At 32.8% G+C, this 20,776-nt stretch overlaps 1 protein-coding gene across 1 annotated transcript in view; it reads left to right on the forward strand.

Annotated features, from left to right (window-relative positions):
* Nucleotides 1-20,776, forward strand: part of KPNA5 (karyopherin subunit alpha 5) — a 46,550-nt gene continuing 25,774 nt past the window's right edge. Inside the window, exons 1-8 of the mRNA XM_054568904.1 lie at nucleotides 1-154; nucleotides 5,732-5,865; nucleotides 8,935-9,036; nucleotides 9,136-9,235; nucleotides 13,321-13,415; nucleotides 15,257-15,388; nucleotides 17,149-17,237; nucleotides 20,578-20,677. Coding sequence (XP_054424879.1) covers nucleotides 151-154; nucleotides 5,732-5,865; nucleotides 8,935-9,036; nucleotides 9,136-9,235; nucleotides 13,321-13,415; nucleotides 15,257-15,388; nucleotides 17,149-17,237; nucleotides 20,578-20,677 — 756 coding nt within the window. The 5' untranslated portion in view covers nucleotides 1-150. The remainder of the gene's footprint in view (nucleotides 155-5,731; nucleotides 5,866-8,934; nucleotides 9,037-9,135; nucleotides 9,236-13,320; nucleotides 13,416-15,256; nucleotides 15,389-17,148; nucleotides 17,238-20,577; nucleotides 20,678-20,776) is intronic.

The following is a 20,776-nucleotide window of genomic DNA, read 5'->3' on the forward strand; positions in this document are numbered from 1 at the left end:
TCGGGGAAGGGGCGCAGGTGGCCGCCATCTTGAGCTGTGAATCTGGTTGCTACGTTCAACGCTAGGGGCGGAGTGACGACCCCGCTGTTAACCCGCAGCAGACACCGCAGCCTGAGATTGGAAGTCAGGGCACCGGCTAGTGGCACATTAATGGGTAAGTGGGAGTGGCACAGGCCAGGTTGGATGAACCTCGGGTTTGGTCCCTTTGGGAGTTCCTAATTCCTGGGGCCACTATTTATATTTACCCCTTTCCTCCCAAGGGTTCAGAACCAGTCTAGCCGGGGTTTTCTCAGGATCCCTTGAGAGGAAACTGCGGTGGCGGGGGTGTGGCAGCCGGACCATGCCCTGCAGTCGCGAAGGCGCGGGGAGTCCAGATCCTCCTAGACTGCCAGGCTCGCCCTCGGAAGGCGCTTGAAGCAGCCAATTTCATTCTCTCGCCGCTCTGTTCCATTTCTCGGTAGTTTCTCTTTTCGGTACGTGGTCTTGCAAACGTCACTCACTTCTGGGACTCAGCATTTATCTGTGTCTTGCAGCTTATCAGGAGTACCATAGTGTCCAGAGTTTAGGCAGGGTCGGTCCCAGGGGCCTACATGTCTTACCCTCTACCTCTGCCAGCTCTCCTCCTCCGCTTTAATGCAGGTGCCTGGAAGGACTCGGTCCCTCTGCCGCCAGGTGTGGGATAGATACCTCTCTTGCGAGTCTGTCAGCTCCCCAGCACGAAAGTTTAATAGCGTTTCCTCGATAATGCCTAAGAAGTGAAAGGATCTGAAAGCTGTGAAACCAGATAGTGATACTTCTAAACAAGATGACATTGACATTTACTCTTGAACTTTTTGAACACATTAAAAAAATTCTTCTGACTTGATGTCTTTTCATGACAACTCTGAATGACTCACATTCTGTAGGAGAGTTTCTTATTTTCTGGATAAACGAGAAACGATTCTGTCCTTTAGATCTTGAATTTTGTTCAGTTGTAGGATCTGTAGTCGACCCACTTTCCCCTTTGTACCAGTCCTGTAATTTTCCTAGTAGGCACCCAAACCCATGGAGATGGAGGGTTACTGATACAAGAAATTACGTTGACATATTACAAAATTTTTGGTTCCAGTTATTTGCCCAACCTCAACACAGGTTTTCAAAGAGCTGAGTCAAAAATAAGCTTATGGTAGAAGAAATTCATCTGCTCTCAGCCTTTAGAGTGTCTGAATAGCGTTTCTTATATTTTTAATAACTTATACAAGACAGCAAGCAGCCTTTAAAGTATAGTCTTTAAAGTTAATTTCCAGAGGATGAAACAATCCCACTGGGTGAGGAAACTGTAGAGATCATTTTCCTTAGAATTTATGTCCTCTTTAAAGCAACTACAATGAAGATATAGACAAAAAGTTAGTACTGTAGAAGAAAAAGAAACAAATGATATATTAGTTGTTGGGACTAGATTTTATTTGGTTAACATGTTTATATAAAAAGGTTTTAATGTGGTCACCTATGTCAGCGATTTTCAACTGGTGTGCTGCAAGAGACACACTGGTGTGTCACAAGAATTTTCAAAACATGCAATGCCTGGCTAGTCAGGGGCACTGACCTCTTTTTCCTAAGATTGTCAAATAAAAAAATGACAACAGCCAACACAACAATAGCCATCCAGTGTGACTGAATCAAAATTATACTTTTTTTTTGTCAGATTGACAAATAATATATGTTTTGATGTGCCACAGAATTTTAGTAATTTATGTGTGCCATGAGATGAAAAGGTTGAAAATAGCTGAGCTAGCTTAATGGTTTTAGGAATAGTGTGTATAGTGTATGTGTTGGGGAGGCATGAGATGATTCAATCAGACATGGGGAGAAAAATATTAGAACTTCTATTAGTTTAAAACTATTACTTTAAAATTTTTCTATTTGTGAGTTTTGTAATGGGATAGTTTATTAGGCTAGTAATACATGTTTATAAATAAACATTCTGAGAATGAACACGCAAATATATTATGCATACATAAGGATACGTAAACAAAAGTTTAGAGGTCAAGGGCCTACCTAAATGATGTCTAATGTATAGTTGATAAATATTTTTAAGAGGATTATTGCTGTGAAGATTTTATTGTTAAAATATACTCATTGAGCATACAGGGTGGGGCAAAGGTACGTTTACAGTTGTGAGTATGGGACATGCAAGTGTTTATTCTTGCATTATTTATTAATTATTGTATTATTTTTCGTATGACAACTGTGAATCTACTTTTGCCCCACCCTATGATTCAACAACTAATGGGGAAGTGCAGTTTGTTGAAGATCAGTTATGAACTCTGACCTCTATTTTTCCCCTTCAAGAGACTAAGCTCTTATTAATGAGGCAGAATTTTCATATATGAGATTAGAGAACAGTGCTGAACATTGTAATTAATAAAGCTTGACCAGCTGTTTCTAATAACAAATATTTGTTGGTGCACACAGTATTACTGCAGTCAATTCATTAAGTATTTTAAAGAGGGATTTAGGTGGATTACAGCTATAATTTAATTGCTGTAATACACATGTGTTAAGTTGAAAGCTACAAAGTACCTTTTAAATCATTCTGAAGTCCTCAGTCCATTCTGTTCTACATTTAGCTCCACCACTAATAAAATTTCTCTCACTAACTTTACTAGTGACTTAATTATCAAATCTTTCTTCTCGTATGGTACGTGGCTTATTGTAGACACTTACATGTGCTGGATGAATCAGTAAATGCGCAAATTGAGTGGACTGTTTTTAGTGCTAGTGCTACTATAAGTGAAATATTCCTTTATCTTTTGAATTCCCTTCTCTTTAATGACTCTTTATTTCCTCCTGATTCTTTTGACCTATTTCTTTCATGTTTTTATTTTGTCCTCACCCAAGGATGTGTCTATTGATTTTAGAGAGATAAGAAAGGAGAGACAGACAGAGACATTGACATTGATGTGAGAGAAAAACATCAATTGATTGCCTCCTGTACGCATCCCTGGTGAGGATCGAACCCATAACCTAGGTATGTGCCTTGACTGGGAATCAAACACACAACCTTTTGGTGTATGGGACGATGCTCCAACCAGCTGAGCCACCTGGTCTGGGCTAACCTTTCTTTTTGGTTTCCTTTGCTTTTTCCTCTTCCACTAAAATGTGAACATCTTCAAGATTTCTCCTTTGGTCATCTTTCTTTTATAGCTCTGCATAGTGTTGGATGATCAGTCAAGACTGTGCCCCTGAGTTTTAACCCATATTTATAATCATCTGTAGATCAGAACCTCCTATGTGTGCCCTAAATACTATACAGCTATTTGAATGGCTACAATTAACAATAGCAACAAAATCCTGACAATACCAAATGTAGATAGGATGCAGAGCAACAGGAACTTTTATACATTGCTGATAAGAATTCAAAGTGGTAGTCACTTTTCAGTTTGGCAGTTTGTTATAAAATGTGATGGTTGTACTTGCCATATTATCATCTACCAATCCTATTCCTAGATATTTACTCAAGAAAAATGAAAACTTATATTTACACAAAAACCTGTACATGAATATTTATAACAGATTTATTTGTAACTGCTTTAATCCAGAAACAACCTAAATGTTCTTTAACTAGTGGTATACATAGATAAACTGGTATACCCATCCACTAGAAAACTACTCAAAAATAGGAAAGAATAAACTGTTGGTATGTGTCCACAATATGGACCACCCACAAATACACTATGCAAATAGAAGCCAGTTTAAGACTACATACTGTTTTTATTCCATTTATCTGAAATCAGGAAAAGGCAGAACTATGGAGATGGACGACAAATCAGTGATTGCCAGATGTTAAGGGTTAGAAGAGAACTAATAGGAGCCCCTTGAGGAACTTTTTGAGGGGGGCAATAGAGCTGTTCTGTACCTTGACTGTGATGATTATATGTCGGTGCATTTGTCAAGTTCATAGGACTGTATACAAAAAATGATTTTTACTGTATGTAAATTAAGAAATAAAACAGGTGAATGAATTACATTTTTGTCTCAAAAACAAGTAGGCAAACAAACAAAGCCATCACGCTGATCCTCCATCTATATTCCCTGTCTTGGGTTATTTTGTCATTATAGTAAAATAGCTCAAGCTAAAAACCGTGTGGTCATCCTCAACTCCCTTTGCTTCCTCACCACACATTCTTTACATTCACTTGGCCTCTAGTTATTGAATCATTTTCCAAAATGTTTTTGGAATCAACCTGTCTTCTATATTTCCAGTGCTTCTATTTTAGTTCAGGTCTTCATCAAGGTCTGAAACATCCTTCTTTTTAACTCTTTTTAGTTCTGTTCCTTAGGGTTGCGTCCAAAGTTCTCTACCAGATTACAGGAACCTATGTGTTCTTACCTACCTTTCTGCCTTTATCTCTTGCCCCTTCTCCCATGTGTTCTTTCGTTTAGGCACACTAAGCTTCTTATTGTTTTGGGTTTATGCCAGGCTTCTTCAAGAACTCTGCCTTTACATATGTTCTCTCTGCTTAATATGCTTGTTACTTTCCTGTTCCTTTTTCATCCCATTCCCTGGGAAATTCTTGCTCATTCTTTAAGAGAGGATAATCATGACTACTTTCAGAGCTTCTTAAAACACAGTTTATTGCTATGTATTCTATATTCTCACAAGATTTAATGCATATGTTTTAGTGTGCTTTCCTACTAATTTGCCAGTTCATTAGTCTATCTCTTCAACATCAGGAATAGCAGATAAATGTCTACCTCTTCTCTGTGTTTACTTTGTATGTGCTAATTGATCACAACATTCTCTCTGGTTGGACATGAGTATGTTCTCAAAATTTATAAGAATAATATTTGAAGCAGCCATTAATTATCTCTCATGTTAAATTCAAGTTGAAATCCTGCATTAGACTCATTTTTTATGTGTAAATCCAGGATAGGCTGCAATATCAGTAATTTAGTATTCATCTCATAAAAATGTCAATATAGTATTAAAAGGAGTGTATAATTCTTTTTGTAAAAGTAAAACTACGACATATACTTCAAATATAAAGTTTCATATTTATATAAAATAAATATTTTTAATATGCTTATGAAATGTTTATATAAATGTTAACATTTTTAAAATACATTTGTAATAAAAGTATTTCAAAATAAAGTGCACAAGATTTCAGTATTTAAAAAGAACTAATTATATATAGTTATGAAATCAGGTATTGCAGTCATAACTCAAGTCATGACCTGTATGGCCTTAGTTCTTTAGCATCACCTAAAGAAAATGAAAGAAGCCAGACCCTAATAAATATTGGAGGGGTGCTTATGCAGCCTAATGCCATATTCCATTGAAAGTAAGACACTTTATTGCTGGCTAGCTCTTGATCTTGCCAGGGGCTCTAATTTAGAAGTTCTTTTACCCAATTATTTCATGATTATTTCCTGTCTGACTGGTTTTCAGATACATCCCACTTCAGAAAGGTTGAAGTACCAGGGATAGGGGGCATGCACCTTAGCATCAGTGTTTAGGGTAATGACTTTGTGTTTAGAATATAATCTATTATTTATTTGATAGTTTAGTAGTAAAATATTAAGTCATTTGGCTAAAATGGAAGTGCAGGAATGTGTTCTTTGCACATAATTTTCAGAACGGGTTTTGTTGGTATGTTTAATCTATGACCCTGAATTTAGTTGCCCTAGGGTAAGCATCTCATGTTGTTTGAGAATTATAAGTATCCATTTTTTCTCTCCTAATCTTAAGATGCCATGGCTAGTCCAGGGAAAGATAACTATAGAATGAAAAGTTATAAGAATAAAGCCCTTAATCCCCAAGAGATGCGTAGACGAAGAGAAGAAGAAGGAATACAGCTTCGAAAACAAAAAAGGGAAGAACAGGTAGGTGTTTTAAAATAATTAATTCTGTTGAACACAAAAACATTATATACAGATTTTAGACATTGTGTTATTATTGCTGATTCTTAATTTTAAATGAAGAAGTGTTTTAGGAAAGTGAATATAGACATATCTATTATTTAATTTATTGGACTTCAAAAATAATATTAGCAAATTTATGAATCAGAATCCTGTGCTATTTATAATCCCTGACAGGAATAGCTTTTCTATTTTATTGACAAATATTTTATGTTAATCATATTTCTACCTCAGTACTAAGAAATTTTTATTCTTGAGCTTATTTAGATCACTTCTATTTGTTATAAAATTTGCCTCCTTAAAAACATTAATTATATTCATTTGTTGCTTTGTGGTTTTCATAGCTCTTGCCCTTAAGTTAATTACAGTCTTCTCCATAAGCTAATCATTCTGATCTCGCTAGTCTCATCATCCAGATATTTTAGCCTTCCGCGTTTGCACTTTGTCTATATGACATCAGGAATAGAACAATTTCTTAAAAGAGCACATCTCAACATTTTTCATTACAAGATATAATTATAAATATAATTATAATTATAAATAAGGAGGATGTAGGCCTCACGTAAATGAATTAAAACTAATGTGTAAAAAGGACTAGCAATGAAAAAAAGAGAAAACAGCCTGATTTAGAAATATGATTATGATTTCTCATTTTGCTATCTGTAGTATCTAGCACAGTCCCTACTGTATTATAATAGGTACTAAAAAATAAAAATCTGTTGAATAAATGATTAGAAATGATTGAAGAAGAGTGGTATTTATTTAGCTATAGAAATATAACAGCTTTTTTTACCCTCAATTTTGATTTAGGAAATATACTTTTATTTATTTTATTTCTTTACAAGTCATGTGGTATCTTTAATGACAGGATGAAAACAGTAAAGCAATATTACTATGGCAATTTATATCAATCATCCATTAAACATCAAAAACATCTGTTCTATTATAGTGTTATTGTAAACGTCAATGAAGGGTAAAGTGGAAAGTGATTTCCATCTACCCAAGAGGCCTACCACATTTCCTTTGGCATTTCAGGGCTTTGCAGACACAGACTATTCCTACAGTATTATGAAATAGGATTTTGTCCTAATTCAGTTTTTTCACCTTGCAGATAAGAAAATTGCAGAGAAACCAAGTGTTTTTTCCCCAAGGTCCCAGAGTGCTAAAGGCAGATCTTGGACCCAGAATCCAGAATTGTCCTGACCCCAGATCGAGTGGTTTTTAATGTTCAAAAGCCTAAAGACTCCCAAAGGCTTTTGGCTTTGCGTTGGTCTTTGGGGGCCAAATACACACATGGGTTGATGAGTTGCAAATTCCAAGAGGGACAGATCTAGAGCTCTGGAGAGAGAGGGACTAAATATTTGGTGTGTTACTCAAGTGATTACATGCTTTTAAGTTATTTCCAAAAATAGTTTCAAATGAAAATCTTAAGTGTTTTATTTTAAAGTGTCACTAACAGAATAGGCAAAGAAAATGGAAGGTTCATTATTTCATGTTTAGAAAAGAAGAATGGGAATACTCTGGTTAGGATGACTTTTCTGTTCAATCGCCCACTTCCTAGCTATTCTCCCAAGACAGTAATTGCAGAGCACCAGCAATAAAGTCATTCTTGTATCATCTGTGTTACATATGTGTACATATACTTTTTATGCTTCATACACAGATGTTCCTAGCGGGTCTTGTTTTGCTCTGACTCTCCCAGAAATGGGCAGGAGCAGACAGAAAACAACATTGGGACTGTTTGCTAGAGCTGTCATTTTACAAAAATCCATATTACTTCTCTCTTGCTCTTTTCCCATGGAAGATGTTCCCTGCTGCCTTGGCGACCAGCCCTCTGCCCCTTATAGGCTGAATATTAGGACTAAGGGAGATCAGCCGCTCAGTGGAAGAACCAGAAATGACTGAAGTTCCATTCCAACGCAGATATTCTGCATATCCTGACTTATAAATATAATCCTTCCTATATATCTCTTTGAAATTGATAGCCTTGCTGATTGAAACCACTAAAGCAGGTACTGTTTGATCAAGGAGGTCTTTCCTCAGCTAGCCAATGTCAGGCTAGTTATAAATTTCAAGTGGGAAGAATATAAAAATGGGCAGGAGAGGGGAGAGAAGAAATGAAACGAAAAGAAAGAGAAGACAAAGACTGAGAAATGGAGAATGGAGTGAGGAAGAGGGAGGGGCAGAAAGAGAAGGGATAAAGAGAAAGGAGAGGAGAGTGAAAGGAGAGCAAAGAATAAGACACGATAATATTTGGGATGGCACACCATGAAGTTGATTGCTGGAGTAAAAAGAGCAAAGATTTTTGGAGCCTGAATAACTGTTTACTTTCAGCGGGACCTATATTCTGTGTGTGATGTTGAACAAACTAAATGAACTTGCTGTCTCACAATTTACCCACCTGACAGAGAAGGATAAAACACTGCCTGTATTATTTTGTGGGGTTCTTGTATGATGAAGTGACCCATAAAATGTACCTTTAAATCTCCCTTAGTTACCTCACCATGTCTCTTTTCTTCTCTGTTTTTTTCTTTATTTTTATCCATTCCTGAATTAATAAACATAGGGTCATCATTCCTGAGAGAAGTTCTCTATTTCCTTCTTAATCTGATACACTAATTCTGTTACTACACTCCTTTATCTCTCCTACGTAGCAGATGTACTTTTTAATTAAGATTTTCTTGGAGGAATTCTTAGACATCTCATCATTCAGTGTGGGCATATGTGCTTTTTCAAATGTTGTAAAATATAAATGTGTATTCTTCTCATGGGACTGGTCTTTAGTATAAGATCTGAGATTAAGAACAACCAAAAGCTTTCTACAGGACAAGAGCTAACCTAGCCCAGAAATTCTAACTTCTCATAGATAATTTAGTTCTTCATGGTAAAATGATTGGGAAATACTAAAATATTTAGATTTTTAATGATAAGATTACTAGCTTGTTTTGTTCACTTAAATGAAAAATATAATTTCATGGGAACTCATTGTTCTATGGAAAACTCAATGTTTAGAGTGATTTCTCTGTATTACAGCTGTTCAAACGCAGAAATGTCTCTTTGCCCAGAAATGATGAATCTATGCTAGAAAGTCCTATTCAGGATCCGGATATCAGTTCCACTGTTCCCATTCCAGAGGTAGATATTAAAAAAATCTATTTCAAATTATACCTCAACAATATTTCAGAAATACTGTAAACACAGCAAATTAATTATATTTTCTTTTCTGTGTTTTAGGAAGATGTTATCACCACAGATATGGTTCAGATGATTTTTTCTAATAATGTGGATCAACAACTAACAGCAACACAGAAATTTAGAAAGCTGCTTTCTAAAGGCAAGAATTATTTTCAATATGCTTACTTGATAATACAACATTCTGTACTAGTGTTTTATTTATAAGCCGTTTTTTATTCTGAAGTACTGTTCTTTACTAGGAGGGTCTTAATTGTTCTTAAAAATATTATTTATAAGTAACATTAGTTTTCTAAGCATTATCAAAGTAACATGTATTGATTATAGAATATTTGCAAATATAAAAAAAATGTAGAAATCATTATTCCCACTGCTAACAAAGTTTTAGAAACATGTTTTTATAGTTCTGTAGAAATATTTTTCAGACACGATTTTTTAAATGGAAGAATGACATTAGAGTATTAATATAAAATAACTTAATAGATCAATGAGACCTTAAATTTTTTCACAATTTTTGATTATCATAAACCAAGCTACATAAATCCTTGTACAACCCAAAACTTCCTTAGTACAAATTCCTAAAGTAAAATTGTGGGTCAAAGGAAATAAACAGCGTTTTAATTTACACTCAAATCTTCTGATTGTACAAGTATTCATTTTACTATATTCTTAAAAGCACTACTATCTATAAAAAAGAAAAAATGCTTATGTAATAGTAGCTCATTGTGTGGCATTTATTGAGCACTTAAGTTGAATGTTTTTCTTTAGTTATTGACCTTTGTAATTTGTCTGTGTTATTTGTCCAATTTTATATTGAATTTATAAAAATTTCTTATTAAATACAAATTTAACTCTATCTTGTTTCATACATACAATTTATAGAATTATTCCAATTATACTGAGTTGTATACATGAACTGATATAAGATTTTTATTTTTATTTTGTTAAAGATTTTATTTTTAGAGAAAGGGGAAAGGAGGGAGAAAGAGAGGGAAAGAAGCATCCCTGTGTGGTTGCCTCTTGAGCACCCCTTACTGGGGACCTGGCCTACAACCCAGGCATGTGCCCTGATGGGGAATCGAACTGGCAACCTTTGGTTCACAGGCCAGCACTCAGTCGACACCAGCCAGGTGAACTGATAAGATTTTTAAAATGCCTTTGGCTAGCTGCCTTATCATCCTAAGAGAGGCAGAATTAAATAACAAAAGAGAAGTAAAAGAAATCTTGTGTTCAGAGCCCCATAGATGACAAGGCTTTCTTACTGCTGTTCTCGTTTGTAAGTACATTTTACTTTTGTTTTCCATTTCTGCCAAGCTAATATAGCTTAGAAATGATTTCCTCTTCCTCAGCATACTCCACAGTTTTTGTTTTTGAAACTGGGATTATTTTTTGTATTAGGTTATTATTTAAAAGGTTTTTTTACATTACCATATTCTCTTTCAAGATTTGTTTTGTGTATGCATTATAATGAATTAACAGGATTCACTTAAACTTAATACTGTTTAAGAATGTTAAAGTATGCCACCAGTGTTTTTATACCACAACTTCCCCATTAAATTCTTTAATCTTAACCTCATTTGCTCTAATAGCTCATGGTATTCTGGGGGTTTGTTTTTTTTTTATTGTAGTATCTTTTCATAGAGCCAGTGACCTTTTTCTTTTCTTTAGAGTAGGATTATGCTTGCTCAAGTTGGGCACATAGCAGGAATTAATAGATGCTTTCTTTTACTGATTGTTGTGAATTCCTGCCAAATCTTTCAGACCTAGAAAAATAGTTGATTTACTGTAATTTTACTCTCCATCACTGTAGGAAACATGCGAAAGGAGCTAGAACTAGAACTCCTCTGACTTAAGTCGTGGTGGTGACATTTTGCTAGAACTTCCTTTTTACTTCTCTATCATGGCCTCTTTTGTAGATGTGAATCACAAGTTACCCTTTTCTTAATATCAGTTTTGTAGAAATTTCTCTAAAGCTTTTTTGTCATGGAGGACTCTTAGTTTTAAGTACTGAAGCAGATAACCTCTATTGTACATTTGTTTATATTGCCATGTTGGCTAAAGTCTTCTCTATAAGAGTTGATCACTTCTCTGTAAGAGTTGATATAGGTTATTATTCTATCAATTAATATAACAGCAATGTAAGAGTTAATAATGGTTTGTGATACCTGTTACATTAGCACATGATCCAAGAACACTTCAATTGCTTTATTTAGATGAAAGTAACCACGAAGTAATTTTCCAGGAAAAAACCATATTTGTGTTCTTAAACATCTTATCTATCTATCTAGTATATATATCTATATATTTATTTATGTACGTATTTTGGTATAGTTGACAGTTTCAGTACCCACTTCTCTCACTCTATATCCAGGAAACCCTATGTGTTCTTTCTTCTCACAACCTCTCTGTTCTCTCCCCTCAAATAAAAAGAGCCAAGCAAAATTTTTGGCCTTTAAAAAAAAAATGGAAGAGTAGATTTAGAATTCTTTTTTTTGGAAGAGAAAAGTAACTAGTGAGATGAACGTGGTCACAACCATATAATTTTGTTATAATTTTTTAAAAGATGAAGGTAAAGGCATTAATTATATATATTGTTTTATCGTGTTGGTGTTTTGTAGCTATAACAAGAGTTTAACCTGGGGTCTAGAATTTACATACTGAAGAATTTAGACTTTTCATTTAGAACACCTAAACAAAACTTAAAAGTGTATGACTTTATTAACTTTGTACAAATAACTTAATGTTTGAACAGATTAAAAGGATAGCAAATCTGTGGGAAAAAGAAAAGAAAGAAAGAAGTCTATCCCTAAATAAACCTTTCTTAACAATTGAGAACATGATTTCTAAGATTTAAACTGATTTAAAACTTAGTAAGGTTTTTCTGTATCAAAAAGACAGGATTTATACAGATCTTTTATGGTCACCCTTCATTTATTTATCTTACTGATTAAACAATATGTTCACATTCATATATGAGTTATTTATGATCAATAACACAGTCAAGCAGAAGAATTAAGAAGAAAAGGAAGAGTAAAAAGTGGACATGAGATTTTTCCTGTGTCAGTAGGTGGACAGATTACTAAATAATAGATAAATTTGGACAGTGGGTACAGGGCAAGGGCAACGTATAAGCATAGTCATATTATGAGTATGGTTTTGGTTATGCTACATTTTAAAGAAGCTGTGAATAAAAATGTGACCAGTAGACACTTAAAATGTGGTCTAGACTCTAAGAAGAATTCAGTAATTAGAATAGATTTATGAATTATCACAAACGATAATAAGTGACAAGTGAATTAGCAAAACAGGTACATTTTCCAGATAGAGAATAAATAACAGGGAGAAAACTAACCCAAAGGACCATCAACAGAAAAGTTCCTGGAGAACCACAGGAGTATACATTTTGCTGAAGCCTAAGGAAAAGAAAGAGTTTTTGGTTCTTAGATCGGAGTAGCTGAAATATCTTTTTTCAAAAAATTTTGAATGTCTTTGTCTTAAAATTTCAGAGATTTTATGATTCTCGAAAGCCCTATGTACTTTATGAAAATTTATTGAATTCTAGATAGTCCAATAGCATTTATGTAAATAATAAATAATACCCTGACAAAATGAGAGGCATTAGGCAATTCACAGCTGATAGTGAAGGAGACATCCCTGGAAATTGGGATATGGTTATAAAAAAGTAGTAGAAACATTACTCTTCAGTGGTATTTTGAGTATTGGACTGAAATAGCTCCCATGTTGTGAAGGTGACCTCCTAAATAGCCTTTAACTTACAAAATTTAACTATTTGTACATGTAAATATTTAATTTATTATTTTTATTTATTTATTTTTGTTCTTTGTTTTTGTCTTTTTAATTTACTGGGGTGACATTGGTTCATAAAACCATAGCAGTTTTCAAGTATAGAACTCAACAAAACACCTGCATGCTGTGTAGTGCACCCATTGCTTCAAGCAGTCTCTTTCTGTCCCTATTTCCCACCCCCTTTTTTGCCCACCTTCACCTGTCCCCCTCCTTTTTTCTAAATGTTCTTGTTATTATGGTTACTGAAAGAGAATTTGCTTTGCACTAAACATTGCAAATATGAGAACATTTGTTTTCTTTAATGACATTCAGCTAAGTTTTAAACTTGGTCAGTGGGTCTATTAATGGACACAGATACCAACCAGATCATTGTCTTTTTTTTTTTGTCTATGTAATAACTTAACTTTTTAAAATTTTTAGAACCTAATCCACCAATTGATCAAGTTATACAGAAACCAGGAGTTGTACAGAGATTTGTGAAATTTCTTGAAAGAAATGAAAATTGTACTTTACAAGTGAGTCCTATAGTTTTCTTTCTTGTTTTCCAGAAATGACATGATTAGAGTTTCTAATGAAAGCAACTTCAGCAATATTGAATATATTGTAAGCTTCAATGAATCCTTGGTCATGGTTGTAATGCTTGTTTCTCCTAGGAACTGTTACTTTATTAATTTTGAGAAAAGTTTATAAAATTATTTCTAACGTTAATAAAAAAAGTTTTATAGTTTTCAACCTTTAATAACTTACCTGTTTACAGAAAGTTAAGGAAGACTTCTCAAAGGTAGTGTTACATAGCTAATCTTGGGGATAGATGAGAGTTTGGCAGGCTGAAAAGAAGAAAATTAATTTCAGGTTGTGAGAATTGCATGTGTAGAGAGCACAGAGTCCTCAAGAAGAATACTGGGAACTTGAGTATTTATTAATTACTATAATTAAAACCTAATGAAATTCAACAGTATGATCTTGGGACAGCTATGTGCTGGGCCGTATTACCCAAGCTGGTACAAAGTGTGCCAACTCAGAACAGTGTAACAGAGGACTCAAACTGGAGGCCTACAGGTTAGTTTGGCCACAAACAAGTTTTGTTTCTTCTCCACATGTTTTAAAAGATATGAATTAGATATTGGACTTTTAAAAAATTGTGAAATTTCAAATGAAAATCTAGATTTTTGGCATCTTTTGACAAATCAGAAGAGATGGCATTGTTGCCAATAAGGATGGTCTAGTGGACCTGAATAGATGCTCTCTCTTTTTTTTTTTGAAAGTTATTTTATTTTAAAAAATCACAGCCACACTCCAGTTTGCCACAGTTTTCCAACTTGCTCATATGACTCTTTATGTCACTTATCTGTTCTATAGCCTTTTGAATTCATCACTCCTCACTAATGCATTCCCCCAGCTATACCTAGGAGATTTTAATGGAGTAACCTTTTAATTGTTCTTGAGTTTACTTCATTATCTATAATTGGTTAGGACTATGTTTTCCATTTTTTAAAAATACAAATTCCTTTCTTAAAATTTTTTCTTAGTCTCACACAAAATAGTAACTACTTTTCATGCCTTCAGGGTAATATTTTTAGTTGCATTTTTTGTTTTATTAATGATAATAATAACTACCTTAATGTGGAAAGTTGTCTATGCCAAATATTTTTAAAGCTATAGTTACTCCTTAGTTTGCCTGTGGATTCGCAGGTCATTTAGTTTATCGTTTGAGAGACAGTTTGAATTTTTTCAGTTGCTTCCATTATAAATCTATCACATGTAACTATATCCAAATTCTAATTGAATTGTTATGACTAACTTCTCTGAGGCTCTGCTGTTTAAAAGAATACCACAGGTCCAGCCTGTGGCTCTGCTGATAGTGAACTCTTTGACCTTGAACAAATCACCTAAATCTCGAACATCTAATTTTCTTATCTCTTAAATGAGGAGGTTCTGACTAGATGATTGCTAGGAAAACAAAACAACCTTTTATGATTCTAAGTTTTATAAATATACTGTGGTTCTATTAAGTAGTGTGTCATTAATTTTAAACTGCTTGCTTTAGAACATTTGGCTCTTATTAGTACACATTAAGAGTTTTGTGAATAATAAATTCAAATGTGTTCATTTATTGTTCATGAGTTTGTAAATTTTAATTATGTTTCTCTCAGTTTTTAGTTGCTCAGATTGAAGAGTTCTTTTTTACAAATAAGGTTTTTTATCTATGAAATAAGATTTTACATTGAATCTTACTAAATATAAGGTAGTCTTTTTATCAGACTTGCCCACCTAAGTCTTTACTCCCCCTCTTCTTCCCTTCTTCCTTTTTCTGACATTTCTTTGGTGCTTTCATTCTACTTTTATTTTTCCTTAGTTTGAAGCTGCATGGGCATTAACTAACATAGCATCTGGAACATTTCTGCATACCAAGGTAGTGATTGAAACTGGGGCTGTCCCAATTTTTATCAAACTTCTTAATTCAGAGCATGAGGATGTTCAAGAACAAGTAAGTTTCTGTTTGAACTGTTATATTTACTAGATTTTAATTTTCTCATAAAAGTACCAATTGTGATTATGATTTGAAATTTATTTTTACCAAATTGCCTGTATATTACATTTGTTAAAATACAGTAATTTCTATCATGTCAAGTTGGAAGGGAGAACTAACAGCCTCAGGCATCATCCTGCATTATATATGTGTGATCTCAGTAATAAGTACTATACCCATTTATAAAAGAGCATAACAGAGAACCAGAAAAGTTAGTAATTTACCCAGAGTCACAAAATGGCTAAACCAAATTTCAAACCTGGGATGTTTTGACTCTATTCTTTGAATGTATATATTTTGTTGTTTCTGTTAAAACTATTACATGATTTTGGAAAGAACCATTTTAAAATAAACTTTATGAATAAATTCTCATAGTTGTAAGAGAGAAAATTTAGTCACATATAATTTGTACCATCCAAAGAAAACCAAATTTTTTGGTATTTTGTTTTGAATCCTTTTAATGTAAAATTGATCTGATACACACACACAGACACACACATATTTATATTTTCCAATTTTGAATCCTTTTAATGTAAATTGATCTGATACACACACATATTTATATTTTCCCATTTAACACTAACATTGGGAGCCTTTTCTTATGGCATTAATTATATTTCAAGAAAATTTTCTCATTACTCATTATCCATTCAACTATGTATCATAATTTGTTTCTCAGTTGTACATTGGAGTTACTTCTAGTTTATCAGTGTTATTAATATTATGATAACATCATTAAATATTAGCTTTTATGTGCTTCTTGATGATTTAATTAGGGAAAATGACTTTGCCCTGTCAAAAGAAAAATTTTTAAAGTTCTTGTTACATATTTCAAAGTTGACCTCCAAAAAAGTTATAGCAGTTGATATTCCCACCAAGAGAATATTAGACTTAACAGGAAGAAAAATGTCATTACTTTAAAAGAACTTTCTTAAGTAGAAAATAAACTTAGGTCTAGAGAGGATGTTAAAACTATTAACTGATGCTTTAAAAGTTAAAGTTTTCCCAATAGAAATGGTCACACATCTACTTTTGTATTTATATGAAAAGTTTGAAGTGAGAATATAATAAAATAATTTGCATTTATATAATTTCTCATCTAATTGAAATTTAAAAAGTAAGTAATTTGATCTTTCACTACCATTTATTTAAAAATGGTACTTTTTTTAATTTTAAAAAAGTCCTATACATCTCTGTCCTACCCCTGTAAATTATTACTGTTTTATTTAAAAACGGTAGTAAAAGATCAAATTATTTACATAATGAACCTGGACTAATTCTAACGTTAATTTTAAGTATCAATCCAAGCCAATTCTCATACTAGCTTTACCTAACTTTTCTATGCTTTGTCTTTTTCTTTTGCAAATCAGTTTCTTCCCAGTTGGTGGATTCCTTGTCATAGGAGCAAACGTCTAAATAATTGGAAAATTCAGTAAATAGATATATTTTGCCTCTCCTTGAAGATTTGGTATTTCTTTATCGAACAGAATAAACATTTCAGTAGTATGTAAGGAAATTTTTGAAAATGTACTATCCTTCAATTTGATTAAAAACATTATTAAATAATACTTCTAAAGTTTTCCTTTCTTATTGTTCTGGCATTTTTTTTTAACATCTTGAAAACTTTGTTCATTCAGCTCACAAAAACCTCATCTTAAGAGGGAACATCTTATTTAAAATATTGTGGTAATGGAATTTTTTTTCTTTCCTTTTCTAAGGCTGTTTGGGCACTTGGTAATATTGCTGGTGACAATGCAGAATGTAGAGATTTTGTTTTGAATTGTGAAATACTTCCACCTCTTTTACAGTAAGTACTTCAAGTTTATCACAGTTAAAGTAATGCTACTCTGCACTATATTTCTATATACATAATAAAGTTCTTAAGTGATGTTTTAAAATTTGACTTACGTTTAGCCATGCCCACAATAGCTTGAAAATATTAGAAATTTATTTTCCAATTGTTTCATATCTGTCTTTTATGTTCTGAAACTGTATTTCACAGTGGTCATTGCTTACTTGTTGCTTACTGTGTTAAAATAATTATTCTACATAAAAAGGGGGATGTAGCAATCTTTAATACAATAAAAATTTAAATGTTGCTAAAGCAGGAAATCTTTAGTACATGAACAAATGGTGTATTTGATTTCATGTTTTTATATTTGATTTTTAAATGTTCAGAGAAAAAAGCAGGTGTGAGTACTTCAATTTTTTTTTTCTTTTTCAAGATTAAGGATTGCATTGAAACTATAGATTACTTTAGGGAGTATTACAATCTTAACAGTATTAAGTCTTCCATCCATGCACATGAGAAATCTTTTAGTATACAGCCATATTTAATTTTATTGCTCTAATTTTTTTAGTTTCTTAAGATGAAGATTTAGGTTATTGATTTGAGATTTTCTTTTTTAATGTAGATATTCACAGCTATAAATTTCTCTCTGAGCATTGCTTTCACTGCATCCTGTATGTTGTATTTTAATTTTAATTTATTTCAAAATATTTTATAATTTTGTGATTTTTGTCCAATTGGTTAAGAGTATGTTACTTAATTGCTGCATATTTGTGAATCTTATAGTTTTCCTTCTATTAATGATTTTGAGTTTCATTTTTTTGTGGCCAGAGAATATACTTTGTATGATGTTAGTCTTTACAATATACCAGATTTTCTCGGTTATCTTATGGTATATCTTGGAGAGTGTTCTACCTGCACTTGAGAAGAATACTGCATATTGTGCTATTATTGAGTATAGGGTTGTATAGGTGTCTGTTATATTTAAGTTGACTTACAGCATTATGGAAGTCCTCTATTTTCTTACTGATCTTCTATCTAGCTATTCTATACATTATTGAAAACAGTGTAGTGAGGTCTCTAACTGCAATTGTACAACTATTTCTTCTTTCAGTTCTGTCAATTTTTGCCTGTATATTTTGCTGCACTGTAATATCTTACAAGTTTATGTGTTATATCTTCTGATGGATTGACTTTTTATCAATATATAATGTTCTTTGTTTCTTAAAACAATTTTTGACTTAAAGTCAATTTGTCTGATACTAGTATAGCTACCCTGGGTTTGGGTTATCATTTGCATGGCATATTTTTTTCTATTCTTTCACTTTCAACTTATTTATGTCTTTGAGTCTACAGTGAGTATCTTGTAGAGTTTATAATAGATGGCTCATGGATTGTTTGTTTATTTTTGTTTGTTTTTTTTTAAAATACATTCTGACTGTGTGACTTTTAATTTGAGAGTTTAATCCATTTACATTCAATATAAATCTGCTCAGGAAGGATTTCTGCCATTTTGTTCTTTTCTATATATCATATATCTTTTTTTACTCTCAATTCCTTATTACATTTTTCTTGGTTTAATTGATTTTTAAAAATATACTGTGTTGATTCCCTTCTCTTTTTCTTTTCTGTGTATTTTTTTGTTATTTTCTTAATGGTTAATTTATGAAGTAAGGGTTTTGAACTTATAGCAACGTTGTTGGAATTAATACCAATAAAATTTACTCTCAATATTATACAAAAAGTCCTGTGCATCTCTGTCCTACCCTTGTAAGTTGTTATTGTCACAAATTACATAATTATACATTGTGCACCTATTAATACAGATTTATAATTATTGCTTTGTCTATTTGCCTTTAATTCATATAGAAATAAAAATTACAAACCAAAAATAGGAAAATACTGCCTTTTATATATACACCTATGTAGTTATTTTTAGCAGCTTTCTTTATTTCTACATGTGGTTTTTTAGTTATTGTTTATTGTCCTTTCATTTCAACCTAAATGACTCTTGCAAAGGAGTCTTACTAGTGATGAATTCCTTAAGCCTTTGTTGCTCTGGGAATCTTTTACTTTCTCCTTTATTTTTTAAAGATAGTTTGCTAGATATAGAATTCTTGGTTGATAGTTTTTTTCTTTTGGCACTTGAAATGTATAATTGCATTGTCTGTAACCTCTGTGTTTTTTTTGTTGAGAAATCAGCTGTTGATTTTAATGAGGGAGTTCCCTGTTAGTCAAAACAAAGGCGAACTGCTTGCACTAGCCCTTCAGGGGGCACCCAGACGGGTCAAAACAGGCAAACACAATTCTGAAAACAAAGTCTTCTTAGTTCCTTTTGGAACCAGGAACTCACAGTGGGAACTCCAGCTTTTGTGTACAAGTGTTCTGCCAGACTGGGGAAGGGATTAGGTAAGGGTAAATTACGCTGCCAGAAAGCTTTCCTGCTACATTTCAACTCTCTCCTGGTTAAAAGTTTTCTTGACACACTTTTGACTATCTTTTGAGAGTTGGGACAAAGTTGATTTTGACAGGATTTGTAAGTTTTTTCCCTGTTTCTGAGAAGAGATGGACCCTAGAGTTCCCTTTTCCATTATTTTTGCTGGTGTCATTGCAGAATAGGGATTTTTTTTTTTAAACCTAGGTTCTCTATACTTCTAGCAGGTTGGAGATAAAAAAAATACTAAGATAGATAATTTGTTTAAAAAAAAACAAAAAAACAAAAAAACCCAGAAACAAAAAGCAAAACCCAACATCTTTTTTTAACAGACGATCTTTATTCAATTTGATCCTACATTCCTTGCCAATGAATTTGTATAATGTATTATTTTCATGGTTAAAAAAGTAAAAGAAATCTTCTACTCTATTAAAGTATATAGAGATAAGTCAATTTCCCATGACACCATTTATTTTGAACCTGTTTTATGTCTTGTAAGAATCCACTCAGATTGTAGATTAAAAATTTTTTAAATAAAGCCATGCTATATTTTTGTTTCTGGAAATATTAATTATGATTTTTTAAAACTCCCTTTTTTTTATTTTACCAGTTCATTGAAGGCCTTATAAAATACAGGGTCCAGCAGAAGTAACATCTGCTTGAGTGTGGTTGATAGGGTAATAACATGAGTGTAATAATTTATAGTTTTAATTTGAACATCTCACCTAAAATGTCATATGGTGTGCTTGAGTAGGATATTGTTTAGTTATATAATTATATGCTTTTGATTTTGTAATAAAAGATTTTGTAATAAAACAGGAGCATTATTTGTGCTGGACCCCGTATATTGAGAATTATGTCATGAGAAAATCGCTAAAGAGGAAAAATGAAAGTGAAGTGATAATTCCTTTTTTTTCTTGGCAGGTTATTAACAAATTCAAACAGACTTACAACAACCAGAAATGCTGTATGGGCCCTCTCAAATTTATGTAGAGGCAAAAACCCTCCTCCAAACTTTAGTAAGGTATGAGTAAAAATACACAAAGAATCTGTCTACATAAACTTCTAAGTCTCCTTGTAATAGATTTTTAGAGGTTGAAGGGACTTTATTCTTATTTTAGTA

This window comes from Pteronotus mesoamericanus, unplaced genomic scaffold, assembly GCF_021234165.1.
Source record: "Pteronotus mesoamericanus isolate MK-2021 breed Mesoamerican mustached bat unplaced genomic scaffold, CSHL_Meso_final contig_20, whole genome shotgun sequence".
NCBI classification, from domain to species: Eukaryota; Metazoa; Chordata; class Mammalia; order Chiroptera; family Mormoopidae; genus Pteronotus; species Pteronotus mesoamericanus.